The sequence below is a fragment of the Notolepis coatsorum genome (genome assembly GCF_963971535.1).
Source record: "Notolepis coatsorum genome assembly, chromosome: 19".
In the NCBI taxonomy this organism is placed as follows: Eukaryota; Metazoa; Chordata; class Actinopteri; order Aulopiformes; family Paralepididae; genus Notolepis; species Notolepis coatsorum.
This window is the reverse complement of record NC_140183.1, coordinates 44,170,359-44,197,956: the sequence shown is the minus strand read 5'-3', so window position 1 is coordinate 44,197,956 and position 27,598 is coordinate 44,170,359. Positions and strand designations below refer to the sequence as shown.

At 42.9% G+C, this 27,598-nt stretch overlaps 2 protein-coding genes across 3 annotated transcripts in view; one reads left to right on the top strand and one right to left on the bottom strand.

Moving 5' to 3' along the window:
- The window catches only part of septin7b (septin 7b), a 38,294-nt gene extending 21,695 nt beyond the window's left edge, over window positions 1-16,599 (bottom strand). For both annotated transcript variants that reach the window (XM_084336355.1, XM_084336356.1), the window contains exons 1-9: window positions 16,496-16,599; window positions 14,839-14,855; window positions 14,378-14,480; window positions 11,913-12,019; window positions 9,594-9,694; window positions 8,742-8,876; window positions 2,743-2,860; window positions 2,365-2,457; window positions 1,283-1,379 (exon numbers count right to left, since the gene is read on the bottom strand). In XM_084336355.1, the coding sequence (XP_084192481.1) occupies window positions 1,283-1,379; window positions 2,365-2,457; window positions 2,743-2,860; window positions 8,742-8,876; window positions 9,594-9,694; window positions 11,913-12,019; window positions 14,378-14,480; window positions 14,839-14,855; window positions 16,496-16,499 (775 nt within the window). In that variant the 5' untranslated portion in view covers window positions 16,500-16,599. The remainder of the gene's footprint in view (window positions 1-1,282; window positions 1,380-2,364; window positions 2,458-2,742; window positions 2,861-8,741; window positions 8,877-9,593; window positions 9,695-11,912; window positions 12,020-14,377; window positions 14,481-14,838; window positions 14,856-16,495) is intronic.
- Window positions 16,600-19,596: 2,997 nt separating this feature from the next.
- The window catches only part of nek10 (NIMA-related kinase 10), a gene marked incomplete at both ends in the record, with an annotated part of 39,043 nt that continues 31,041 nt past the window's right edge, over window positions 19,597-27,598 (top strand). The window contains 10 exons of the mRNA XM_084336631.1: window positions 19,597-19,667; window positions 21,979-22,074; window positions 22,390-22,474; window positions 22,566-22,607; window positions 22,884-22,962; window positions 23,070-23,137; window positions 24,626-24,705; window positions 24,788-24,874; window positions 25,032-25,256; window positions 25,968-26,107. Coding sequence (XP_084192757.1) covers window positions 19,597-19,667; window positions 21,979-22,074; window positions 22,390-22,474; window positions 22,566-22,607; window positions 22,884-22,962; window positions 23,070-23,137; window positions 24,626-24,705; window positions 24,788-24,874; window positions 25,032-25,256; window positions 25,968-26,107 — 973 coding nt within the window. The remainder of the gene's footprint in view (window positions 19,668-21,978; window positions 22,075-22,389; window positions 22,475-22,565; window positions 22,608-22,883; window positions 22,963-23,069; window positions 23,138-24,625; window positions 24,706-24,787; window positions 24,875-25,031; window positions 25,257-25,967; window positions 26,108-27,598) is intronic.

Genomic DNA, 27,598 nt, shown 5'->3' with positions numbered 1-27,598 from the left:
TGTGAGTTGATAGTGACCATTCTAACCAATCAAACGTGAGCTTGACGCACATACGCTGCTCGCAGTGCCCTCCCCCTGACAGACCCGTCTCATTTGCACCGGAGATAGCAAGCGTGCAGCTCCTTTTTTAACATCACTGAAGCATTAAACAATGGCTCAGTAAACTATTCACTTTAGTTTAATACACAAGGCGTTGTCTAATGTTATCTAGCTGGTTAGCTACTGATAGCTCATAACATAATTGAATAATTGAAATTAGTTTTGCAGCTGTGGCTAACGTTAGCTAGCTACCGATCTTAGGCTGGCTAACGTTAGCTACCTAGCAACTGTAGCTTGCTAATACGGGCTGTGCTGGCTGACTACCTTTTAATTCACAATGGAGTGGAGCTAACTAACTGTACAAATCGATGTGATTGGCTGAGACTGTATTTTGTACGGTTAGCTGCTTGGCTGTTGTGGATTCGGGTAGCCAGCTAGCAGCTAACATCAACTCAATGTCAACACTCTGTTGACACTCTGAGCTTGTTTGCCGACACTCAATGTAACAAATAATATGGTCTGTGCGGAACCATTATCCCCAACACATAGTTCCCTGTGTGAATTATGTTGAGCCACCACAAAAGATGAATCCAAAGTTTAATATAGTAAGAATAGTACTAGGCTATATTATAACACATCTTTGCAAGTAGATTACATTAGCAAAATGCCCTTTTGACATGTAGCCTACATATTCATAATCATGAAAGTTTATTTGGAAGTATTTTATATTCTGTACTTAGTTTGAAAGTGGTCAGACAGTTCCCTCTGTGTGTAATACAGTCTTCACACATTCATAAATAACACTTACAGAAAAGCTTATTGTGCACTGTAATACGTTTTGTTCAATGGGGGATTTCTTTTACGTACCGAATACGTGAAACCATGGTATTTTTGCCCAAGATTATCGTACCCTCAAAATGTCATACCGGCACATGCCTAGTTACACTATAGGCTACACTACACTACACTATAGTTTAAGGCTACTTTCACTGTTTTACTGCATTACAGTACCGTTATATTGTCGTTTTTTATCAATAAAAAGTCTCGTCAAAATGTGAATATCCAACAGACAATAAAATACAAGAGGATCCTACTGGAAAGACTATTGGAAGACAACTTAAAATTCAATAGGATCAGGCATGAAAGGAATTTTTTTGTAATCCTATAAGATTAAAAATATATATATATGGAGAAACTAAAGGATTTTTGGACTAGGGCCGACCAATCCCAGTTCCCCTCCTACCTTCGGCAACTCCCCATGGATACAGTCGTCCTCTGGCCCTCTTCCCATTCACTTCGATAATAGTGTTGCTCCCCACCACAGCCAGCGGCAGCTTGTCCTGGACAAGTGAGAGAAGGTTGAGCGCGCAAATGAGTCAATTAGCTGCGGCTAGCGAGTAGGGCTGATTACTCAACATCATTGATTATATAATGTACATTAGAGAGTCACCCACAATGACAACGTTCGCACTATCCGTGGCTATTATTGTGCTGCTTCACTATCACAGCAGTGCGTGATTAGAGAAGAACATTGTGCCCAGCTTTCATCCCTGAGTGGATTCAGCGTGATGTGATATTGACCAAAAGTTTAGGATTTGTATAGCATTATTAGCCTATACTATAGCAAGGACTATGAGCAGAATTAGTTGAAGGTTTAGCGACAAGACAGTTTCTCTCCTCCTCCTGCATCACTCAAGGCTGCATCTCCTGAGTAGCTAAAAACATTAGCTTGTTAGCTAACTATCCAACAATTGGATATATAGCTGCAATGAGTTTCTTAGATTGTGAGAATTGTGGCTCTTCAAAACTAAAACTTCTCCAGGAGCTTCTATAGATCCATGTGCACCTTGATTCGTTTAGTAAACTGCATGCAGGAAAGGGAGCATGGCAGAATGAAATCTAGCATATCACAGTAGGGCCTACCTACTAGGCCGTCAATCAAAGTCATTGGGGCGAGACTAATCCAATCCATCCCTTGAATTAGGCTACCAACAATTACATTTCTTTCTTTTGACAAATCTGAATTATGAATCAAATAATTAAGAACAAATCTATAGAATAATCAATAAATTAGTCGCTAGATTAATAAACAAATCAGAAATTATAGTTAGGTTAATCACTAAAAACATTATCGTTAGGTGCAGCCCTACTGGCGAGTTATTTAAATTATTAAACTAAACAAACTTAGGCAGCTAATAAATTAAACTGACAGGTGAAATGATGACACCACTTGGATGGTAATGGAGAGTTAGCTTAATGCACAGATCATGAGTTCCGGTGTGTGTACAACAATATAAAACATGCGTTGCCATGGAGATGATCTACCTTGATCTTCTTCACCAGCCGGTTCTCCTCCTCATCGTCTGTCTCGGGAAATTCATAGATCTTAATTTTGTGCTCTTGGATTTCACGCATTATCTGGTGCAAAAGACGAGGGAGACGAAGACACATTTCAGAAGTACAACTACATGGGACCAAACACAACCTAATCTAATGAACTCTACATGAAATAGCAAAAGAAAAAACTTTCTAGACACGGATTATCCTTCTCACTCAATAGAAATAATTATGTTTTTCAGTCAAATTGAATGCAGTTTGAGTTAACTTGGCCAGAGATGCAGATGGGATAAGCTACATTCTATGTTACAGTTGGTATGGGACATGGAGTGAGGGAGACTCTGCTGCTCTGTGGAAGTCACTGACCTGCTTCTTGAACTGCTGGCACTCCTCTGGGGTGAGAGTGTCTGCTTTGGCGATCAGCGGGATGACGTTGACCTTCTCGTGCAGCCGTTTCATGAACTCAATGTCCAGCGGCTTCAGGCTGCAGGGAGACAAAAGGCTGTGTTAAAAAATTAAAAAAAAACGACTTAATTTACTCAGGGTAGATTCTCTTTACAGCAATGCCCAGGCAACTTCATACTCGTACAGTTCACACACATTCACACATGGGAGCTGGACGGCACAACCACAGGCTTCTACTGCTCTGGCAGTAGCTCTTCCAACAATGCGTGTCGGGTAGCATTGTGGTTGAAACCGCCAAAGGACAGAGTGACAACCAAGACTTTAGGGGTCCGAGATGGAGACTGGAACAATAAGAGTTCAATTCAAAACCATGACTGGAATTTTTGTCTGTCTGCCATCAAATTTGGGGCTGAAAAGATTTACAAAAATGCTCTGCTAATTGGCTATTGCATTGGAGACATTTAAAACATTAAGCGATTTTAGCTAAATACATTTAGATTAGAGACTATGGGGGGGGGGGGGTCTTATCATGATAATAAGCAGGAGGACAATAACGATGACATTACATCTGGTTACTACTTGTCTCCGAGACAAGACCTTCAAAATGTGGTGTTGAGACTGGTCTGAAGGACTACAACACTGGTCTGAAGGACTACAACACGGTCTGAAGGACTACAACACTCAACACTGGTCTGAAGGACTACAACACTGGTCTGAAGGACTACAACACGGTCTGAAGGACTACAACACTCAACACTGGTCTGAAGGACTACAACACTGGTCTGAAGGACTACAACACGATCTGAAGGACTACAACATTCAACACTGGTCTGAAGGACTACAACACTGGTCTGAAGGACTACAACACGGTCTGAAGGACTACAACACTCAACACTGGTCTGAAGGACTACAACATGGTCTGAAGGACTACAACACGGTCTGAAGGACTACAACACTCAACACTGGTCTGAAGGACTACAACATGGTCTGAAGGACTACAACACTCAACACTGGTCTGAAGGACTACAACACTGTCTATAGGACCACAACACTGGTCTTGAGACTGGTCTGCACTGTCTGCAGGACCACAACACTGGTCTTGAGACTGGTCTGCCAAAGGACAGAGTGACGACCAAGACTTTAGGGGTCCGAGATGGAGACTGGAACAATAAGAGTTCAATTCAAAACCATGACTGGAATTTTTGTCTGTCTGCCATCAAATTTGGGGCTGAAAAGATTTACAAAAATGCTCTGCTAATTGGCTATTGCATTGGAGACATTTAAAACATTAAGCGATTTTAGCTAAATACATTTAGATTAGAGACTATGGGGGGGGGGGGTCTTATCATGATAATAAGCAGGAGGACAATAACGATGACATTACATCTGGTTACTACTTGTCTCCGAGACAAGACCTTCAAAATGTGGTGTTGAGACTGGTCTGAAGGACTACAACACTGGTCTGAAGGACTACAACACTGGTCTGAAGTACTACAACACTGGTCTGAAGGACTACAACACGGTCTGAAGGACTACAACACTCAACACTGGTCTGAAGGACTACAACATGGTCTGAAGGACTACAACACTCAACACTGGTCTGAAGGACTACAACACTGTCTATAGGACCACAACACTGGTCTTGAGACTGGTCTGCACTGTCTGCAGGACCACAACACTGGTCTTGAGACTGGTCTGCCAAAGGACAGAGTGACGACCAAGACTTTAGGGGTCCGAGATGGAGACTGGAACAATAAGAGTTCAATTCAAAACCATGACTGGAATTTTTGTCTGTCTGCCATCAAATTTGGGGCTGAAAAGATTTACAAAAATGCTCTGCTAATTGGCTATTGCATTGGAGACATTTAAAACATTAAGCGATTTTAGCTAAATACATTTAGATTAGAGACTATGGGGGGGGGGGGGGTCTTATCATGATAATAAGCAGGAGGACAATAACGATGACATTACATCTGGTTACTACTTGTCTCCGAGACAAGACCTTCAAAATGTGGTGTTGAGACTGGTCTGAAGGACTACAACACTGGTCTGAAGGACTACAACACTGGTCTGAAGGACTACAACACTGGTCTGAAGGACTACAACACGGTCTGAAGGACTACAACACTCAACACTGGTCTGAAGGACTACAACACTGGTCTGAAGGACTACAACACGGTCTGAAGGACTACAACACTCAACACTGGTCTGAAGGACTACAACACTGGTCTGAAGGACTACAACACGATCTGAAGGACTACAACACTCAACACTGGTCTGAAGGACTACAACACTGGTCTGAAGGACTACAACACGGTCTGAAGGACTACAACACTCAACACTGGTCTGAAGGACTACAACATGGTCTGAAGGACTACAACACGGTCTGAAGGACTACAACACTCAACACTGGTCTGAAGGACTACAACATGGTCTGAAGGACTACAACACGGTCTGAAGGACTACAACACTCAACACTGGTCTGAAGGACCACAACACTGGTCTTGAGACTGGTCTGCACTGTCTGCAGGACCACAACACTGGTCTTGAGACTGGTCTGCAGGACCACAACACTGGTCTTGAGACTGGTCTGCAGTCTGAAAGACCACAACACTGGTCTTGAGACTGGTCTGCAGGACCACAACACGGGTCTTGAGACTGGTCTGCAGTCTGGAGGACTACAACACTGGTCTTGAGACTGGTCTGCAGGACCACAACACTGGTCTTGAGACTGGTCTGCAGTCTGGAGGACCACAACACTGGTCTTGAGACTGGTCTGCAGGACCACAACACTGGTCTTGAGACTGGTCTGCAGTCTGGAGGACCACAACACTGGTCTTGAGACTGGTCTGAGGGACCACAACACTGGTCTTGAGACTGGTCTGCAGGACCACAACACTGGTCTTGAGACTGGTCTGCAGTCTGGAGGACTACAACACTGGTCTTGAGACTGGTCTGCAGGACTACAACACTGGTCTTGAGACTGGTCTGCAGTCTGGAGGACCACAACACTGGTCTTGAGACTGGTCTGCAGGACCACAACACTGGTCTTGAGACTGGTCTGCAGTCTGGAGGACTACAACACTGGTCTTGAGACTGGTCTGCAGGACCACAACACTGGTCTTGAGACTGGTCTGCAGGACCACAACACTGGTCTTGAGACTGGTCTGCAGTCTGGAGGACCACAACACTGGTCTTGAGACTGGTCTGAAGGACCACAACACTGGTCTTGAGACTGGTCTGCAGGACTACAACACTGGTCTTGAGACTGGTCTGCAGTCTGGAGGACCACAACACTGGTCTTGAGACTGGTCTGCAGGACCACAACACTGGTCTTGAGACTGGTCTGCAGTCTGGAGGACTACAACACTGGTCTTGAGACTGGTCTGCAGTCTGCAGGACCACAACACTGGTCTTGAGACTGGTCTGCAGGACCACAACACTGGTCTTGAGACTGGTCTGCAGTCTGGAGGACTACAACACTGGTCTTGAGACTGGTCTGCAGGACCACAACACTGGTCTTGAGACTGGTCTGCAGTCTGGAGGACTACAACACTGGTCTTGAGACTGGTCTGCAGTCTGGAGGACTACAACACTGGTCTTGAGACTGGTCTGCAGGACCACAACACTGGTCTTGAGACTGGTCTGCACTGTCTGGAGGACCACAACACTGGTCTTGAGACTGGTCTGCAGGACCACCGACCACAACACTGGTCTTGAGACTGGTCTGCAGGACCACAACACTGGTCTTGAGACTGGTCTGCAGGACCACAACACTGGTCTTGAGACTGGTCTGCAGGACCACAACACTGGTCTTGAGACTGGTCTGCAGGACCACAACACTGGTCTTGAGACTGGTCTGCAGGACCACAACACTGGTCTTGAGACTGGTCTGCACTGTCTGGAGGACCACAACACTGGTCTTGAGACTGGTCTGCAGTCTGGAGGACTACAACACTGGTCTTGAGACTGGTCTGCAGGACCACAACACTGGTCTTGAAACTCGTCTGCAGTCTGGAGGACCACAACACTGGTCTTGAGACTGGTCTGCAGGACCACAACACTGGTCTTGAGACTGGTCTGCAGGACCACAACACTGGTCTTGAGACTGGTCTGCAGTCTGGAGGACTACAACACTGGTCTTGAGACTGGTCTGCAGGACCACAACACTGGTCTTGAGACTGGTCTGCACTGTCTGAAGGACCACAACACTGGTCTTGAAACTGGTCTGCAGTCTGGAGGACCACAACACTGGTCTTGAGACTGGTCTGAAGGATTACAACACTGGTGTTGAGACTGGCAGGGCTCTACTGTGCGAGTATTTGACTGGAACCAGAAAAATCATTTAGGAGCACAGTGTGAGAGTATTAGTTTTGCGTAGTGGGCGTGTCAACACGCAATTGTCATTTCATATTACACAGTGTCTCTCTCTCTCTCAAAAGGAAGATATTGATAGACAGTAGCTGTATAGTATATAGCTCAGCAGCTGTAACAGAATACGTTTCAATAGCGTTTAAATTATAATGAATTATATAAAGAATTTTCATCTAATAATATATTCCATTACCTTTCCTATCTGTATCGAAGTCTAAATGTTGGTATTGTGAGATACAGGAACATACAGAAGCAGCTTGACAACAGATATCCTTTGCGTCTAGTAGTTTCTTTGTGTGCTCCTAACATTTTTGTGTGCTCCTAAATTTTTTCCTTGGGAAAAAAGTTAGCGTAGAGCCCTGACTGGACTGGAGAGCTACAACACTGGTGTTGAAGGTGGAGCTTGCATTACTTATTCACTTCCCCTGTCCAGATTTTTCTGCCTGTCCGGGGTTCAAACCAGCAACCTTCCCATCACAAACCTGCTTCTCTCTTTCATGTCCACAAAAGACATGAAAGAATGTTTCCTTAATGGTGTCTAGTTAGCTCACTGTGTTCTGTATAGTATTTGTTGACTACATTAAGTGTAACTTGATTCAAACAGTGACTTAAGTTGGGTAGGTAATCTAGGTATAATGACATTATAGAGAGCAATAGTGAAATGACATTTGCAATATCACTGGTCTAAAAACAAAAGTTCAGCATTGCCAGGGTACAAATTAATGGGGGCTCAGGACACATATCCTAAAATTCCCACATTGTGTCAAAATGTTTTCTGATAGAATTGGCACTCCAATCAAAGAGAGTGCAAAGGAATCCATTCACACAGAGACAAAACCCTATAGAAAAGAGTAATCTCTTATTCTGAGTATCACAATATTTACACTAACCATCTCAGGGCAATATGGGTTTTCAGAAAGCCACTTTCAATGATAGTGAATGGTGATTTGGTTAATGACGCCCCTTGTGAAAACAGTGTCACCAGAGTTCAGCTGGACGTTCAATATCCACATTGTCTTCTCTGAGCCTCCTCTTAGTGACGGCGTCATTGTGCTGCTGTGTGAGAGCAGGCAGCTGCTGTGTGTGTGTGTGTGTGTAGCATACGCTGATCATCCTCAAGACTAGAGTGCTGTCTGGGGTACAGAGGGCAGGCTTGTACACACACAATGTCTCACACAGGTCGGACAGATTGGAGTGAAGAGGGGAGAGGCCTCTTCAGTGTTTACAGTATGTCACGGTCAACAGGTTTGAGTGCGTGCAAGTAAAGCGCACCGCTTGTGCACATGCCGTGCACAATCACGCACATTTGAGTTTTATACGCCGTCCATTCACACTGCTCTTGAAGAGAAGCCATGGCCCTATAGCATGACACGCACAGCCTCCCTTATATCATATCAACTGCGGGGGAAACAGGAATGATTTCCAGTGTTCATCGTGTTGTGAAACATTCAGAGAGCGTCGTCATCTGCTGGGAATCAATCAAGGCAACCTCTCCCCAATCTCAGTCACCAAAAGACTCCTCCCCTCTTTCATCATTTATTCCATTCCTCATCCCAACCCCCCCCCCCCCCTTCTCCCGGACTCACCCGTGCCCCGAGGGGGCGATGAAATACAGACAGCAGTGGATTCGGCTGTCGGGCATCTGTCGTCTGTTCACCCGCGACTCCGAGTTCAGGTAGTCCTCGAACTTACTGTCTATGTGGTCGATGACTGGCTGCCAGCTGCACAATACATGTTAGTAAACACGGTCAGGAAACTGAACTCCCGACATTGGAAGTCAAAATGGCAGCAATCTTAATAAGATGTGAACAGTAGCTTTTAGAAGGAACACACCAACATTATGGGAAATGCGCTTACAGTCTTATCCAGAGTCAGCCAAGAAGTTGGAAACCAATGTCCTCTCTGTGTGCATTCAGTAAAAGGTTATCTGGCTGCAAGCTAGCCTAGTACAAATGAATGGAAGCGGATACAGACCAGCTAGCCTAGCTAGGTAACTTTCTACTGCATAGCTTTCTACTGAACACAGAGAGGAAATTGGTATCCATAGAGAAGTGCATACTGCATATGCGCATTTCCCATAATGTCGGCGTGTGCCAGAAGGATGTTGTTTGGGGTATTATGTGTGGTGTACCTATACCAATCGGATATCGGGACGATACCAGGCTGAAATAGGTAGAATCCGATACCAGGTGCCACATGCAACATGTTCTCTGATGGAGAATAGTAGATTTGATCTCAATCACTTTTGTCCAGTGATCTTAACCTAATGGTCTGAGTCCATATTGTTGAGAAACCGTAAATGTATTGAATCTGTACTCTGTGTTGACCAATGACTATTGCTTGGTGCTCTGTATCGATAGTAAGAAAGTAGCTTAGGTGCATCCCTGATATGAATACATGCATATTTCCCACTGAGCCAGAATGGAGGGGATTCTCACCAGTTGCTGTTGTCCACAGCATCTCCGAACCCTGGGGTGTCGACTATCGTGAGCAGGAGCTGGACCCCGCCCTCCTTTACTAACACTTTGGACTGCTCCACCTGGTATGACGGACAAAATTCATATGAAAAATGTTTTGCTGACAACATAGCCTAGTGATATTTAAAGTTTTGATCAAATCCAGCCTGACTTTAAGGACACACAAGCCATGCACAAGGATAAGAAGAAAGGCACGGTACCAAAACAACTCAAGCCCCTCTTAGGTCGCTTTCACATATAGTTTTGGTGGACTCGGTGCGGTTCTGGTGGTGAAGTTGCAACATTGTTGCATTCTTCATTTGGTTCGCCTGCATTCACATAGCAATCTGTCAGGCGCACCAAACTATCTGAACAATGTCACGCGGTCGAAAAGGGCGCTCGTCTATTGGACAGTGGAAATGTGTGTGTGGCTGCGAGCCCGTGTGTCTGTGTGTGGACTGCGAGCTCTGTCTGACTCCAGATCAGCGGAGGCGAGTTGTTCTATTGAAGCCGATTACCACCATCCTCTCGCTAAACAACTTGTACACCACGTTGTTATATATATATAATAATAACAATATAATAAGCCGCGTTTTTTCTTCCTTCTTCCCAAGATGCACAGTTAGATATATAAATATATAGATAGATAGAGAGATAGATGCAGTGTGCTTGTTTTGCATTGAATGCTGCGAGCAGTGGTAATAAGCACTTCCTATATTTGGTTCGTGTTTGGTCCGATGAAGCGAACCGAGACCTACGTTTTCAGGCGGACCAGAGTTCGCCTGTTTGGTCCGGCGGACCGAGTTCGACCGCATTCACACAAACCCGAAAAACCGGACTATCGAATTCTGGTCCGATAATCCGGACCAAACAGCCCCTGTGTGAAAGCGACCTTAGATACAGCCAGTCCCACTATCTGTACATGTCCTTGTATGGCATATAGAGAGCGGCCAGCACTCTGAATCTGTATATCACATACAAAACAGTGACGCTGGGCCTGCTAGCATGTAGCAACATGCAGCTCCACACTGTGCTATTACCCAACTATGCTGGGGAACCAGAAAAACACATTGGGAGCATCTGGATAGCAGTATTGTGAGTCAGGAGACAGACAGGCAGAAGTGAGTAAGGCACTTGAGACACTTGAAAACTTACAGGACCACATTACGTAATTAGGGATGACAGAAATCAAGACATCGACAAGTCAGTCGGGTCAATTGGTCAGGGCATCAATACTGAACTGCTTGGGCAAACATAGGAATTAGGGCTGGGCGATTCTTGCTCAAATGTCACGATTTTTCTCTGTAAGAATTGAGATCACGATTCTCTCACACGGTTCTTATTTTTTCAATAAAATCATTTATTGCACTCTCTTAAACAGACAACAAAGTGCTCGACTTAACATATATGAAAGTGCTAACTTCAACTTAAAAGTCTCCTGTAACATACAAAATAACTCAAGTCAGAATCGTTAATCATTTAAAAAAAGTTAAGTAAAACTAAAAAGTTAAAAAAAATACATTTAAAAAAAACATTTAATAAAGAAAATAGTCATCATTTAGAAATGAGATTGCATAGGTCTATGAATCTGCTTTGCACTATATAGTATATTATAATTAGTATATTGTATAGTATATTGTATGGTAACTCAGTTACTTCTACTCTGCATTGAACATTGTACATACTGAACACTTGTCTACGTACGTGACTTCTATTTTATACTTGCTATACTTATTTTATACTTATCCTTTTGTCTAGCAGAGTCTCTGGAGCGTAACAGAAAGAAGCATTTTGTATAAAAGTATTCTGTACTTCTGTATGACAACTAATAAAGAAACTTGAGATCGCGATTTTATTTCTATTAATCGCCCTGCCCTAATAGGAATGGATAATGCCCTAAAATGATGGTCTGAATCTAAAGTGTACACTAGTTTGGGGGTAATGCTTCAGTGATGGCCTGAATCTAAAGTGTACACTAGTTTAGGGGCTAATCCTTCAGTGATTGCCTGAATCTAAAGTGTACACTAGTTTAGGGGATAATGCTTCAGTGACGGCCTGAATCTAAAGTGTACACTAGTCTAGGGGGTAATGCTTTAGTGTTGGCCTGAATCTAAAGTGTACACTGGTCTAGGGGGTAATGCTTTAGTGTTGGCCTGAATCTAAAGTGTACACTGGTCTAGGGGGTAATGCTTTAGTGTTGGCCTGAATCTAAAGTGTACACTGGTCTAGGGGGTAATGCTTTAGTGTTGGCCTGAATCTAAAGTGTACACTGGTCTAGGGGTAGCTTTTAACTCACTGTACCTGTACAGTCTTTTTGATTCTGTGTGAAGGTCCGGGGTACTCTGATGAGTATAGGTCTGTCAAGAACAGAGAGTTGATCAACGTGGACTTGCCCAACCCTGACTCGCCTGGAGGAGAGGAAGAAGACACAGATCAGGATTTGACCTCTACCATAAATTGTGTCTTACATTTCAAAAGGAAGGGAGGCAGACTGTTCAGAACACTTTAAATAATCATAGATTAACAAACCTTTTCCCTCTTTAAAAGGACCCTTTGAATAGATTATATACATTAAACCATTTTGTCCCGGGAACCATTAGACATTTTCTGTTGTTCGATACAATTTAGTCCTAATCCTGTGACTATAGATGGGGAGATGACAATGGAAAGTGAAACCTACAGTCAGAACAGTCATTCCTATACATTCCATCAGTGGACTTCTAGTGATGTTGATGGGAGAACCCCTGGAAGCCCTTATTCTTTAAATACAATGCACACACACCGAGGACACCGCTGCATGATGTAGATCAGGGGTGCCTAACCTTTTTTGAACCAAGATCTACTTTTTAATTTACCACCTAGCCGAGAGCTACCAGCCAAAATTGTATAATTGTAAGCCGTCATTTGAGGCTTTATAAAAGCAGCATAATGAACACAAATCTGTCAGTGCCGAGTCCGACCTCATCTTAAATAACAAACAGCATTGCTTGTTGTAGTTAACAAGGAGAGGCAGAGTTGATTTAGCAAAAAAAAAAAAAAAAAACATTTTTTTTTTTTTAATAATCAAATTTTATTAATCAAGATCTACTTGAAATCAGCCCGCGATCTACCTGTCGATCGCGATCGACTGGTTGGGCACCACTGATGTAGATAAACAACTCGAAAGCAATCTATGCCGTTGTGCTGCACCCATTCATGGATCACCATCAGCATCCAACCCCAGGAGGCCAAAACAATAAATGCCAACCAATAAAGGCACATCAAAGGTCACTGTGCTTTGATTGGGGAGACATTGACATTTTTCCAACAGTATTCAATCCATCCGTGTTAACAGAGGAGAGAGGCAAAGACAACAAGACAACACAGAGAACGCCTCTTGTTATCTACAGCTGACTGGCTAACTGTGTGGTCTGGTATGGGATGCTCCTTCAGTACGGTCGGCCATTGTGTGCCCGGTTTCCATGCTTCCGATGAATAGGATCATTAGGCCAGTGGAAATGACCACTGGCACTGCCTGGTCTGGCCGGCCGCCATGGGTTTCGATCTTTAACGAGCCACCGTTTATTTATACCAGGGGTATATACGGGGCACTAAAACAAGGGTTGATTTTCCATGCATTGGCGCATATAACACAGCTATCTCATGAGTGGCGCGTTACGTGCCATGGGTTACATGTTGAACTAGGTGAAGTCATTAAAAAGAAAAGGCTGTGAAATGCACCGCTCTGTGGGAAACTGAACAGGTTGGTGTGTTCAGAGAGGTCTCTCTCTCCCCCTTTCTCCCTCTCCCTCTCTCTCTCTCCCTCCCCTCAGTGACGCAACATGGTTCTCAGCGGGAACATGTGGGCTCACAGCTCCTCAGTACCACAGAAAGCTGAGGTTTGTCTGTTTCCTGGGGAAAGTGATACAAAAAAAGAAAGAATAAAAAAAACCTACGTCAACAAGATAAGTGACTAACATGCACACAGGATATCTCTCTCATAGAATAAACCCCGTCATTCCAATCGTGTTATTTTTTGTACTAGCATTCCCAAAAACAAGGCTAATGGCCTGTAGTGGAACGGGGCATCATGGCATCTCAGGCCCCAACAACAACTTGGGCTCCATCCAGCACACTTCCTTTAAAGGACATCGGAGGGGCCATGAGCTGGATAAGTCATATTGCCGTGTTTTAATGAGCCCTTTCTCATGCAAGTGCCCGGTAGGAGAAACACTGAGGACTGTAGAGAAACCTATGGCTATAAAAAGGAGGCAGTCTGTTCTGCTCTGAGCGCAATGGGAGACGCACTATTCTTAGAGGCACGGCGGGACAAACTCTGCTGGTCCCACCACAGGAAATGGTTTTGACCCGAGGAAACATTTCCCCTCCAAACAGGGGGCTGATTAACCAGTGAAGAGCTTGGCCCAGTGTCAACCACCACATCCAAGTGCTTCAAAAGCACCGTTGTATTTTCTGATCGCAGTGGATAAATCCAATCTAAATGTTTCTGTTCTGGGAGCCGGAGAGTTAAAAGAGCTGTAGTCAAGATTAAATCAAATAAAGACGCTATACCCCCACACACACACCCGGAATGAGTTTCCGCCACCACACAAACACGTACGCGTGTCACTTGCTGACATGTGGTTGTACACACACTCACTTTCTTCCTCACACACAAACGGGGAAACAAACCACAGTGAAAATGTTACATGTCCACAATGAATACAATAAGTTGATTCAGACCAAAATAAGAGTCAGCCCGAGGACTGAGCAGCATGTTTTCTTACCAACGACCATCAGGGTGAACTCAAACCCCCTTTTGACAGACTTCCTGTACACTTGGTTGGGAAGGCTTGCAAAGCCCACGTATCCTTCCAGATTCTTTTGTTGCTGGAAGGCAGCAAGAAAAACATAAACATCATTTAGCACGGTGACATTAATCACCCTGACTCGGTTACTAGGCTCAAAATCATAGTGAAAACAGTCGTATATTAATGTATTAAGACCAGTCATTATGATGGTATAAACCTCTGGTGAAGCGTTCGTTTCGTTTTGTGTGCCTGCATAAGTGTATAAGTGTATACCGCTGTTATTTTTGGCTAAACATTTGTGGTATCCTTTTCAGAATAGACATCTAGAATAATACAAAAAGGAATATAGAAAATGTAAAAAATAAATATATATTATAATTAAAAAAATGCAATGGAAGCATATGAAGAAGAAATTTTTTGTTTTGGATGATACACACCATTTCAATACTTACAGCTGTTTTGTTGTAAAACCGTATGCAATTCCCACAATGTAGGAGAAAGCAGCATTTCCAGGTTCAAAAAGGAACAGGTAGGAAGAATACAAAATCAGATGAAAAAATTATCAATATCAGGCATTAAACCAACAAACAATTCACGTTTTCACAAACAATTTCACAAGCCATAGAGCCTGGGGATAAGCACAGCATGCACAGTACAGAGTGATACTGATGTTCCACTCCAGTTGGCCCTTTAATGTCAGTGACACCATCAAGCAAGGCCTCATTCACTGTTTAAGTCATTTTGGCCTGAGGCTAAGGAGAGGACGTCAGCCTCTCTCCCATGACAACTGCACACATGTGTTTTGAGTCATGTATCCATCTATCCAAGACTCTAGTATTTAGTCTAGTATGTGCCCTTTCATTCCAACAGCACCATCTTGCTACCTGCATTTTTGTGTCTTTGACCCGTGGTGGGTGTAATTTCATATGCAACAACAGCAGTTGGGAAAATGATATGTGAGAAAGTGCTGAATATACCCTTGAAATGAGTCTGTGACACGTTTCTGTTTCGGTTAGTGTCACTGTCAGGTCTGCTAAAGGAAGTGACAGGTGGAGAACGATGTTACAGTCTGCTTGTGTAGCTGTGAACAAACATGCTCATCGCCAGCAGACAGCTTTCATTGTTCCCAGTGAAAGACAGATTGAGTAGGCTGACAGATCACAATCAGAGGCCAGTGGCCTACACAATAAAAGTCAAAACACAGACACTAACCCAAAGGGCTCAGGTGCCACATACAGCCTAATCCAGATTAAAATAGTACAAGGGGACTGTTTTATCTCTACCCTCCACACCGTTAACTTGTCTCGGTTCACCAACCATGGCTAATGTCTGAAAACAGATATCTCTCTCTCTGATGTCAACGCATAACCTTTGGTTTGAATACATTATTCGCCTAGACAACAGTGCATATACATGGCGTTTAATGGAATTCCGACAAGCTGACCAGCGTTAATAACAGAAATCAAACAGCCAAGTGAAATGGGTTAACTGTAAAACCAAGAAAAGCTAGCTTTTGATTGATTGAAAACTTTATTAACAGATTGCAGAATGGGTACAGTACAGCTCAATACATACAATTGTTAAGGGGATGCAGACCAGAGAAAGACTTTAGTCTTGTTTACATCAGGGTCCCCCATTTTCAATTCATCATAACATATGACATACACGTTAACGTTAGCCATGAATCTGAACTGTTTAATCCAAAATACGACAGATAGCTAGCTTGTTAGCCAAATTAACTTGTAAAACCATTTTAATTATATCCAAAACTATCTTTGGGGTAGCTCATTATCTTAAATAATGCCATAAACTGACTAGCTAACATTAGCTAGTTAGCCAGAGAGCTGCAAAAGACAGGAAATTACACTCCTGTTAGGTTATGCAGCTAACTAGAATGATGCTAACCTAGCTAGCAACACATCCAACTGGTGGCGGACGACTGGGCGTTGGTTACTCGAACAACTATAGAAGCTAAATAGCGGCAAACACTAAATGCCCTACAAGGCCATTCTGATGCAAACAACAATCCATGTCGCTGCTAATAAGACTATAATACTTTCTGACTATATAGTGACCGTAGCTAAAGACTCTCACCCATAATGTTGACGTTCCCTGCCGCCTCAAAAACCGATCAGACAACCCGACATTCCCCTTCTACTACTTATTGAACGTACGCAATATGATGCACGTACTACTACAACCAGAGACAGAGTACGCTGAAGAATAAGCGTAAATTCTACGTGAATCTTCTTCTTCTTCTTCTGTTGGGTTTAACGGCAGCTTGCATCCTTAACGTTGCATTACCGCCATCTTCTGGTATCCTTTACCTCCTACAATGTACATTTTGCATTCACCATTGATTGATTGAAATCAATTTAATTAACAGATTGCAGAATGGGTACAGTACAGTACAGTACAGCCCAATACACACAATTGTTAAGGGGATGCAGGTCGGATCTCCTCTCTGGTAAACAAGAATACCCCGAAGACTCTAGCAGGAGCATTCATTCAAGGGTACAACGACTATGCTTGCAACTCATGGTACCAAAACACCTCAAAGGCACTAAAAACAAGATTACAAACATCACAAAACAAACTGGTCAGACTACTGCTTGACCTTACTCCTAAAACCCACCTCACCCCTGCCCATTTTGACAACCTAGGATGGCTTAGAGTAGACGACAGAGTACAGCAACTTGCAATGGGCCTGGTTTACATGATACACACCACCACGAAGGTACCCATGTACATGTCGAAATACTTCCCAAAGGTCAGTGAATACCATGACCACAACACCAGAGGGAGTTCCACAAATCATCTTCAACCCAGATTCGGCACAAACAAGGGTCTAAACACGTTTCGCAATTATGCCACATCAATGTGGAACACACTACCCACAACCGTACAAAAATGTAATCCCTACCCACCTTCAAAACCACTCTCAAAGAGCACCTACGGGAGTCCATTAGCATATCTTGTATGTCACAAATGTAACAGTACTGCATATCTCTATGTCATGTATGTCATAAATGTCATATTAGTTTAGATTAGATGATTAGATTTGATTTTTACATCTGTATATCTGTATATCATAAATGTCATTATGAATAGAAAATGGGGGACCCTGATGTAAACAAGACGAAAGTCTTTCTCTGGTCTGCATCCCCTTAACAATTGTGTGTATTGAGCTGTACTGTACTGTACCCATTCTGCAATGTGTTAATTAAAGTTTTCAATCAATCAATCAATCAATCAATCAATCAATCAATCAATCAGACCAGAGAAATACTTTCGTCTTGTTTACATCAGGGTCCCCCATTTTCAATTCATAATGACATTTATGACATACACAACATACAGATATAAAAATCGAATCGAATCATCTAATCATGACATAGATATACAGTACTGTTACATTTGTGACATACAAGATATGCAAATATACAGTACTGTTAAACAGAGATCCTAACAGTAAATATATACATATGAGGGGGAGGGAAATGTACATTAGGAGGGGGTGGGTGAGAGGGAGTTCGGACATTTACAGGGGCCAGTTTCAAATTGCAGCCTCCCGTAGGTGCTCTTGAGCGGTTTTGAAGGTGGGTAGGGATTCACATTTTTTTATGGCTGTGGGTAGGGCGTTCCACATTGATGTGGCATAATTCTGAAACATGTTAAGTCCCTTGTTTGAGCCGAATCTGGGTTGCACATGATTTGTGGAACTCCCTCTGGTGTTATGGTCATGGCATTCACTGACCTTTGGGAAGTACCTCGACATGTACATGGGTACCTTAGTGGTGTAGTGTATCTTGTAGACCAGGCCCATTGCAAGTTGTTGTACTCTGTCGTCTACTCTAAGCCATCCTAGGTTGTCAAAATGGGGTGGGGTGAGGTGTGTTTTAGGAGTAAGGTCAAGCAGTAGTCTGACCAGTTTGTTTTATGATGTTTGTAGTTTTGTTTTTAGTGCCTTTGAGGTGCTTTGGTACCATGAGGTGCAAGCATATAGTACCCGGCCTTGAATGAGTGCTCCTTCTAGCTAGAGTCTTCAGGGTATTCTTGTTTACCAAAGAGGAGATCCGGTACAAGAATCTTGTTCGTTGGTTGACTTTTTTTATTACATTGTTTGCCATTTTGTCACAGGAAAGATTTGCCTCTAGGATGGAACCCAGGTATGTGAATGAATGAATGAATGAAAACGTTATTTAACAGATTGCAGATGCAGAATGCACAATACAGTACGGCTCAATACACACAATTGTTAAGGGGATGCAGACCAGAGAAAGACGTTTGTCTTGTTTACATCAGGGTCCCCCATTTTCAATTAATATCGACATTTATGACATACACAACATACATGACATTTATGGCATAGGGACATACAGGTATTTGAAATGTAATTTCATCTTTCCTTGTGACAATATTGTCACCCACTGTAACAGAGAAGCCGTTTGTCTTGCTGAGTTTGTTATTTGATCCAAAGAGAATGGACTCTGTTTTACCCAGGTGTAATGATAATCAGAAGACTAGGGCACCTTCCACCAAGTCTAGTCCACGCACCTGCCATGCCGCGCCGTCTCCCCAACAGCATGTCCTGCTGGCTGCTGCGTGGCCGTGAGTGAACTCTTCTGCACAAGTTTCCTCTACGTGAAGCACACAAGGAAGAACAAAGTAATCTCGCGATGGTCGGTACTCGGTGCAGTATTCTACTGCTCTGGTTACTTTGCGTCAGTTGTAGCCATGGTAACCACAACTGATCAACATTGCTTTCCTCGATTGGTTGAAAATAAAACGCCGTTGAGCATTTTGTCTTTCTACATGCCTAACTTTACCATTATTCGAGATGTCTGCTGTATCGAGGATAAACTATGTGCATCCTACTGGGTTAAAAGATCAATAACATAACGCCACTTCTATGAAGGTATTTGCTGTGCACAGTAGGGGACCTTTGGTTTGCCCAACGTTATGTCTTTTGTACCTGCAGAGCAGCTTTCACCTGTCAAAACAGCTGAGTCTAACTCAGATCTGTCTATCAGCCAAAACAAGCTACACAACAGTTATCACAAAGTAGAGTTTTATAACAGAGCCTCTCTTTCCTCCATTAGATTTGTAATACAATCTTTGCGTTATGTTATGATATGTCAAATGTTTCTAGCTGAGCCATAGATTACTCATGGAAACGAGGGGGACTTTTGAAGATGCCCAACCCTGTTAAAAAAGTGAGACAAGGAGAAAGGTTGTCCCAGAAAACCAAAGGAGCTGACAGCAGGTAAGATCTCTTCTTTCTTTCTTTTGAACTGACCATTCCTCATCTAATTTCCCTGATTCGACAATAAATATGTTTTGTTGTCAAACATATTTTTGCAGGGCTCCACATGATCTCAGGAGGCTTCTGTCCCTGCTGGCAACAACTGCTCCCAGACAAGATGTTACCAGTAGCAAGGTACACCTCTCTGAGGCTGCCTGCTCGTATTTACTGTGTAGTTTATATCTGACTGTCCAATGGAAAATATGAAATATATATGTTCTATCTCGCAAAAGGCATTCAAATGAGTTCCAAATGTGTATTTTTCTTGGTTCTGGATGGGTTCCAGCATGCAGCTAGCCTATCTATGGTTAATTATATTGTTGTTAATTATATTGTTGTTACCATTGTGTAAATATTTTAATAAAAATTTGTATTTAACCTTTATCTAACCAGGCAGGTAAATTAAGAACAAATTATTATTTACAACGATGGCCTTGCAAGAGGACAAAAGGGCATCTCGAAGGGTAACAGAGAAAAGAAAAGAAAAAACAAAAAAAATAATCTAAATATCCTTTCTTTTTAATAAGTCAGTTAAAGGGCTGGGTTGCAAGTGTGTGTGTGTGTGTGTGTGTGTGTGTGTGTGTGTGTGTGTGTGTGTGTGTGTGTGTGTGTGTGTGTGTGTGTGTGTGTGTGTGTGTGTGTGTGTGTGTGTGTGTGTGTGTGTGTGTGTGTGTGTGTGTGTGTGTGTGTGTGTGTGTGTGTGTGTGTGTGTGTGTGTGTGTGTGTGTGTGCGTGCGTGCGTGCGTGCGTGCGTGTGTGCGTGTGCTTGCGTGCGTGCGTGTGCTTGCGTGCGTGCGTGGAAAAAGTAGTGAGGGGGATCTATTTGTCCATTAAGTCCAACTCTGATCTATCTATTACCTACCTGGGTTCCATCCTAGAGGCTAATCTTTCCTGTGACAAAATGGCATCCAATGTAATAAAAAAAGTCAACCAACAAACTCGATTCTTGTACCGGATCTCCTCTCTGGTAAACAAGAATACCCTGAAGACTCTGGCAGGAGCACTCATTCAAGGGTACTACGACTATGCTTGCACCTCATGGTACCAAAGCACCTCAAAGGCACTAAAAACTAAATTACTCAAAACAAACTGGTCAGACTACTGCTTGACCTGACTCCTAGAACCCACCTCACCCCTGCCCACTTTGACAACCTATGATGGCTTAGAGTAGACGACAGAGTACAGCAACTTGCAATGGGCCTGGTCTACAAGATACACTACACGACCAAGGTACCCATGTACATGTCAAAATACTTCCCAAAGGTCAGTGAATACCACGATCACAACACCAGAGGGAGCTCCACAAATCATGTTAAACCCAGATTCGGCTCAAACAAAGGACTAAACACGTTTCGCAATTATGCCACATCAATGTGGAACGCCCTACCCACAGCTGTAAAGGAATGTGATCACTACCCACCTTCAAAAACACTCTCAAAGAACACCTACGGGAGACTGCAATTCGAAATTGGCCCCTGCAAATGTCCTAACCCAACCCCCTCCAATGTACAGTAAATTACCAAGTATGGCTTTGTCAATATTCCAATGTACAGTGTGTGTGTCCCCCTCCCTACCCAACCCCCCCCCCCCCCCCCCCCCGACCACCCCACCCACCCAACCACCTCCAATGTACAGTCCCCCCACCCAACCCCACCCCACCTACCCAGCCTCCTCCAATGTACAGTTTCGACGTCAAAATGTATATACTCTCTTTTCTGGACTCTTTTTGTATCACAAACAGTACTGTATTTGCAAATCTGGTATGTCATAAATGTATAGATGTAGCAGTACTGTCTATCTGTATGTCGTGTATGTTATATATGTTATGATGAATTGAAAATGGGGGACCCTGATGTAAACAAGACGAAAGTCTTTCTCTGGTCTGCATCCCCTTAACAATTGTATGTATTGAGCTGTACTGTACTGTACCCATTCTGCAATCTGTTAATAAAGTTTTCAATCAATCAATCAATCTATAGAGGTCCCACATTTCACCCAGACTGAATGGTGTGAGTTTATTGACATTCCAGGTGGCAGTGTCGAGTCACTGTAAGGCACACAGCAGTGGAGAAAAACCGCAAGCCTCATTTAATCAAAACAATGGCAGCAGAAGTAGGAGTAGGAGTGAGAGCAACACGGCAGGCGAGATCTTTGAGCTGGAAACATTTAGGTTTGTGTTCCAAAGGAACTTCAAATGTGATCATACAGAATATTATATGGTTTGTCACAGAATGTATTCTGAATGATTAAAGATGCTTGTTTCCTCTTACAGTGCTACATACAGAAAGCAGAGGTGTTTCAGCAGCCATCCTCTGCATAAGCTCTTCTCTGGTGTCCTCACCTCTCTGGTGAAGAACAGGCTCTGCCGGTAGGTAAACCGCCATGGACAACTGTTTCTGTTCATGTGCCACTACAGCACGACTTCCACCCATGACCCCAACAATTAAAATGCATTGTTCATGCTGTCTATAGAATACATACCATATTTAATTTCTCTGAAGGACAAATCAAGCAGTTTCGGCAGCTTCTGTGTCATCCCAAAATCCATTAGAAGCAGTTTTTAATTTCAAAGTATCAATACTAGATAATAACTACAATACATTATTACTATCATTTTTGTTTGAACATTCATTTTTCAAGGGACCTCGCAAACTAAAATGACATGTGTCTACTCCCTGTCTAGTGAATGGATCGACCATGCACCACCCGAGTCTGCCCTTGGGGTGCTCATCTGTCTACGCCTGTTGATCAGAGATCCTCTATATCAGGTAAAACTAGATAAACCCATTCCAACCCCTCATTCAAGATATAGTCGTCTAACCACAACATTGACTCCCGACTAACTGCTTTCTCTTTTAGACAATTCTCCATCAACTCCAAGGCATCCCGTTACTTGCCAGGGTAATGAGGTCCTTTGGCATGCACTTACAGGAAACCTTTTTGTGATTCTCTATCATTAATATCTCTCACCCCCCCCTCCTTTCTTTATTTTTCTTTTTTCTTTCTTTCTTTCTTTCTTTCTTTCTTTCTTTCTTTCTTTCTTTCTTTCTTTCTTTCTTTCTTTCTTTCTTTCTTTCTTTCTTTCTTTCTTTCTTTCTTTCTTTCTTTCTTTCTTTCTTTCTTTCTTTCTTTCTTTCTTTCTTTCTTTCTTTCTTTCTTTCTTTCTTTCTGTTTTAGTATATGGAGTCTGTGACTGTTATTTATCAGGAATGTGACGAGCAGCCCTTTGCCATGCAGAAGCTGATGACAATGACCTGTGAGTTAATCTTTCCCAGTATCACAGTAAAACACTGGCACCTACTGTAGTAGTGTGTTATTATGTGTACTTCCTTATCACTGCTTGGTCTGTTAATTGCTTTACAGATATGTTTCAGAAGCTGTCTGTGGTGAAGGAGCAGAGGGCCTGGGTCATAGAGAGTGGAGCTCATAAGGTCCACACCACACCAATACCACACCACACCACACCACACCATACCACACCACACCAATACCACACCACACCACACCACACTACACTACACCACACCACACCACACCAATATACCATACCACACCACACCACACCAATACCACACCACACCATACCAATACCACACCACACCAATACCACACCACACCAAACCACACTACAACACACCAATATACCACACCACACCAATACCACACCACACCAATACCACACCAATACCACACCACACCAATACCACACCATACCATACCATACCACACCACACCACACCACACCACACCACACCCATACCATACCATACCAATACTGTCCCGAAGGAAATTCAGTTTGCAAGGTCAGCACACCCATGGTGTTCCCAAAAATCATAGAATTTAATATTTATTTCATCACTACCATAAAGGAAGTGACCAAGAAATTACAGAAACACTATTATACTGTTATTACTATCGGTATCATGGTTTAAATTGGAATATCCCATTGTATTATTTGCTGTAAGTACAAAAGTGACACTATAGCGATACATGACTTTTACCATGGCAGTACCATGTTATCCACAGTTAGGACAGCCGAAACCCGTCAAATTTTTCGCTGTCGACTAAAGACGCACTTCTTCAACCATTATCTGAAATTAAATAAAAAAATAAAAAAAATAGATATATATATGTAACGGTTGTGACAACATCACCTCAAACTTCGATGCCCCAAGGGAATTTCGAACACGGGTCTCCCACGCCGCGTGCAACAGCACAAACCGCTATACCAAGAAGTTACATAACTCACGTGCGTCTTTTGAGGATGTGAGAGTGAGTGACTGTGCTTCACGATACCATCCTGGCACCGCTACTCACCCCAGCCCTTCTTGACTGCGCTTCACGATACCATCCGTTACATATATATATATATATCTAACCCTAACTAACCCTACTGTCATGCACTTGTCATGTCCTAATATACTAACCTACACTGTAGCACTCAACACTTTGATGAACATTGTTACTCAGCTGATAGAGTTGTGCCCTTCCTGATGACTTGTCGTACAGAACTTGTAAGTCGCTTTGGATAAAAGTGTCAGCTAAATGACTAAATGTAAATGTATGTAAATGTTATCCACAATGGCTGGTATGCTAAAACTGAAATCAATATCAAACTCTCACAAAGTCTCCATTAATAAAAATATGATGAAAGTATTAGTAAAGTGGTATATGTGGTCCAGTTATACTGGCTCTGATTACATCCTGAAGTACATAATCTTCATGAATTCCTGCCATGTTTTCTATGTTCTTTGAAGTAACTAGTAAAATGTAGTGTAAAAGTACAAACGTACCAAAAATGTAAAAAGTACAAGTACCTCAAAATTGTACTTAAGGTAAAGTACTTGAGTAAAATATATATTTTCTTTCCACCACTACACGTGAAGACTGATCATACCTTTTTTCTTGTTGATGTTCAGACCCTGGTGAAGCTTCTCTCTGCCAGGGAGAGCAGTGTGTTACTGGGAGCCCTCTTAGCCCTCACCACCCTGGCTGAGAGGTAGGCAGACAGATCATTCATCTGGGGCAGCAAATGGATTCATGAGATGATCCCTGGCAAAAACAGTCTTTCTTTCCTCCAGCCCAGAATGCAAGGAGAGGATTGGGGAACTACCAGTGGTGGATAACCTACTTGTAATACTGCAAGAATATGACTTGCTGTCAAAAAGGTTAGTAACCACTTCACTAATACACATGGGAATCATTCCTTGTTCAACACAAAAAAGCTTTAATGATTAGTTCATAATAGAACAATGAATTAAACATGTATGCAACAAGTGCAACAATGACTCAATGGATAATGTAAAGTTCTCTCAACCATTCCAGGATGAGCGCTGAGCTCCTCAGACTCTTGTCCCCAGTGCGTCAGGTGAGAGAGAGGGTGCGGGAGCTCGAGGGCCTCCCGGTGCTGCTGAGCCTGTTGCACGGGCAGCACCTGAAGCTGCTGTGGAGCGTGGCGTGGGTGCTGGTCCAGCTGTGTGAGGAACCGGACACCAGGATGGAGATACGAACCTGGGGCGGGGTGCAGCAGCTGCTACGACTGCTCAACAGGTCGGTGTGATTGCAGTGTTATTACAATGTATTTGTCCTTGTGCAAATGGTATTCCTGTATAAGCTTGAGCAGTATGATGATCTTAGTTGAGCTGTTTGTTTCCAGTTGATTCCTCTGGGGGGGGGGGGAGTGATACAATTGAGAAACATTGACTTAAAATTAGGGACGCACTGATACCACTCTTTCACTGCCAATACCGATTCAGAGTCCTAAACGTTCAGTATTGGCAGATACCAAGTCTGATCCATTGCTTTTACTATAGACTTAGATCATCAGTTTGATTAGACAAAAATTATTGGGATATAATACAATTATTCATCATGCGAGAGATCTTCTCCACACCGTAAGAAAAGAAGCTGCAAGAAAACAGTAAATGTCTGGCATCAATGGCTTCCAAATACTTACTGTCAAATTACAGTAAAATCAAATACATGTACAGATTACAACTTTTATTTAATGGTTAATATTTTGATAAAAGGTAATTTACTGTATTTCTATGGCATTTACACTTAAAATAGAAAAACAAAAGTAATCTGTAAAATAATACAGTGAATTTCCCGTGAAAAAACAATTTGGATGCCAGGCAATATGTGATCTGCATGGAAGTGACAGAAGTGTGAGGCATGTTCTCCAGGCTTCAGATAAAAAGGCCACTCTTGTAATGTGTAATGTGAACGTAAAAGTCCTCCATTGGCTGGTATCTGTTCCAGCGACAGGCAGTATGTTTCCGACCGCTCCTCCGTGGAGACTCTCTCCAGTGCCAACGTGGCTGGCCGCATCCAGAGGGAGCACATGCGAGAGGAGCTCAGTCCACAGGAGGAGGTGGACGACACCATGGCCTTGCAGTCAGGTAAACACAGTTTATCATTACGCAACATTTATTTCACACTAATAGCGTAAAGTCCAATATGGTGGACTTCATGGGTCCTTTGGCAAATTTGTTCCCCACAAGTAGCCAAATTTGTGCACCACAAATTTGAAAAGATTTGAATGAAAGCTATTTGAGTTATTGTTCACACACCCAGGATCTGCGGCAGCAGCAAACAGCTGCAGTTGGCGTGAATCCATAATATCCCGACACTGTCGTTTTTGGGATATAATTATAAGGATTCTCTGGTTTGTGGCTGTGGGAGAGTGTTTTCCATATATTGATATTGATATGGCTGTCCTTGACCAAAGGAATAAATACAATTGTATTCTTAAATTGAGTGGTGTTCCTCTTTAAGCTCTGACTGAGCTTGTTTTAACTTCCTCTCCAGCATGCTGTACAACTCTGACTGAAGTTTTTTTTAACTCTCTCTCCAGCATGCTGTACAACTCTGACTGAGCTTGTTTTAACTCTCTCTTCAGCATTCTGTACAACTCTGACTGAGCTTGTTTTAACTCTCTCTCCAGCATGCTGTACAACTCTGACTGAGCTTGTTTTAACTCTCTCTTCAGCATTCTGTACGACTCTGACTGAGCTTGTTTTAACTCTCTCTTCAGCATTCTGTACGACTCTGACTGAGCTTGTTTTAACTCTCTCTCCAGCATTCTGTACAACTCTGACTGAGCTTGTTTTAACTCTCTCTTCAGCATTCTGTACGACTCTGACTGAGCTTGTTTTAACTCTCTTCAGCATTCTGTACGACTCTGACTGAGCTTGTTTTAACTCTCTTCAGCATTCTGTACGACTCTGACTGAGCTTGTTTTAACTCTCTCTCCAGCATTCTGTACAACTCTGACTGAGCTTGTTTTAACTCTCTCTTCAGCATTCTGTACGACTCTGACTGAGCTTGTTTTAACTCTCTTCAGCATTCTGTACGACTCTGACTGAGCTTGTTTTAACTCTCTCTTCAGCATTCTGTACAACTCTGACTGAGCTTGTTTTAACTCTCTCTCCAGCATTCTGTACAACTCTGACTGAGCTTGTTTTAACTCTCTCTCCAGCATTCTGTACAACTCTGACTGAGCTTGTTTTAACTCTCTCTCCAGCATTCTGTACAACTCTGACTGAGCTTGTTTTAACTCTCTCTCCAGCATGCTGTACGACTCTGACTGAGCTTGTTTTAACTCTCTTCAGCATTCTGTACGACTCTGACTGAGCTTGTTTTAACTCTCTTCAGCATGCTGTACGACTCTGAGTGAGCTTGTTTTAACTCTCTCTCCAGCATGCTGTACTACTCTGACTGAGCTTGTTTTAACTCTCTCTTCAGCATTCTGTACGACTCTGACTGAGCTTGTTTTAACTCTCTTCAGCATGCTGTACAACTCTGACTGAGCTTGTTTTAACTCTCTCTCCAGCATTCTGTACAACTCTGACTGAGCTTGTTTTAACTCTCTCTCCAGCATTCTGTACAAC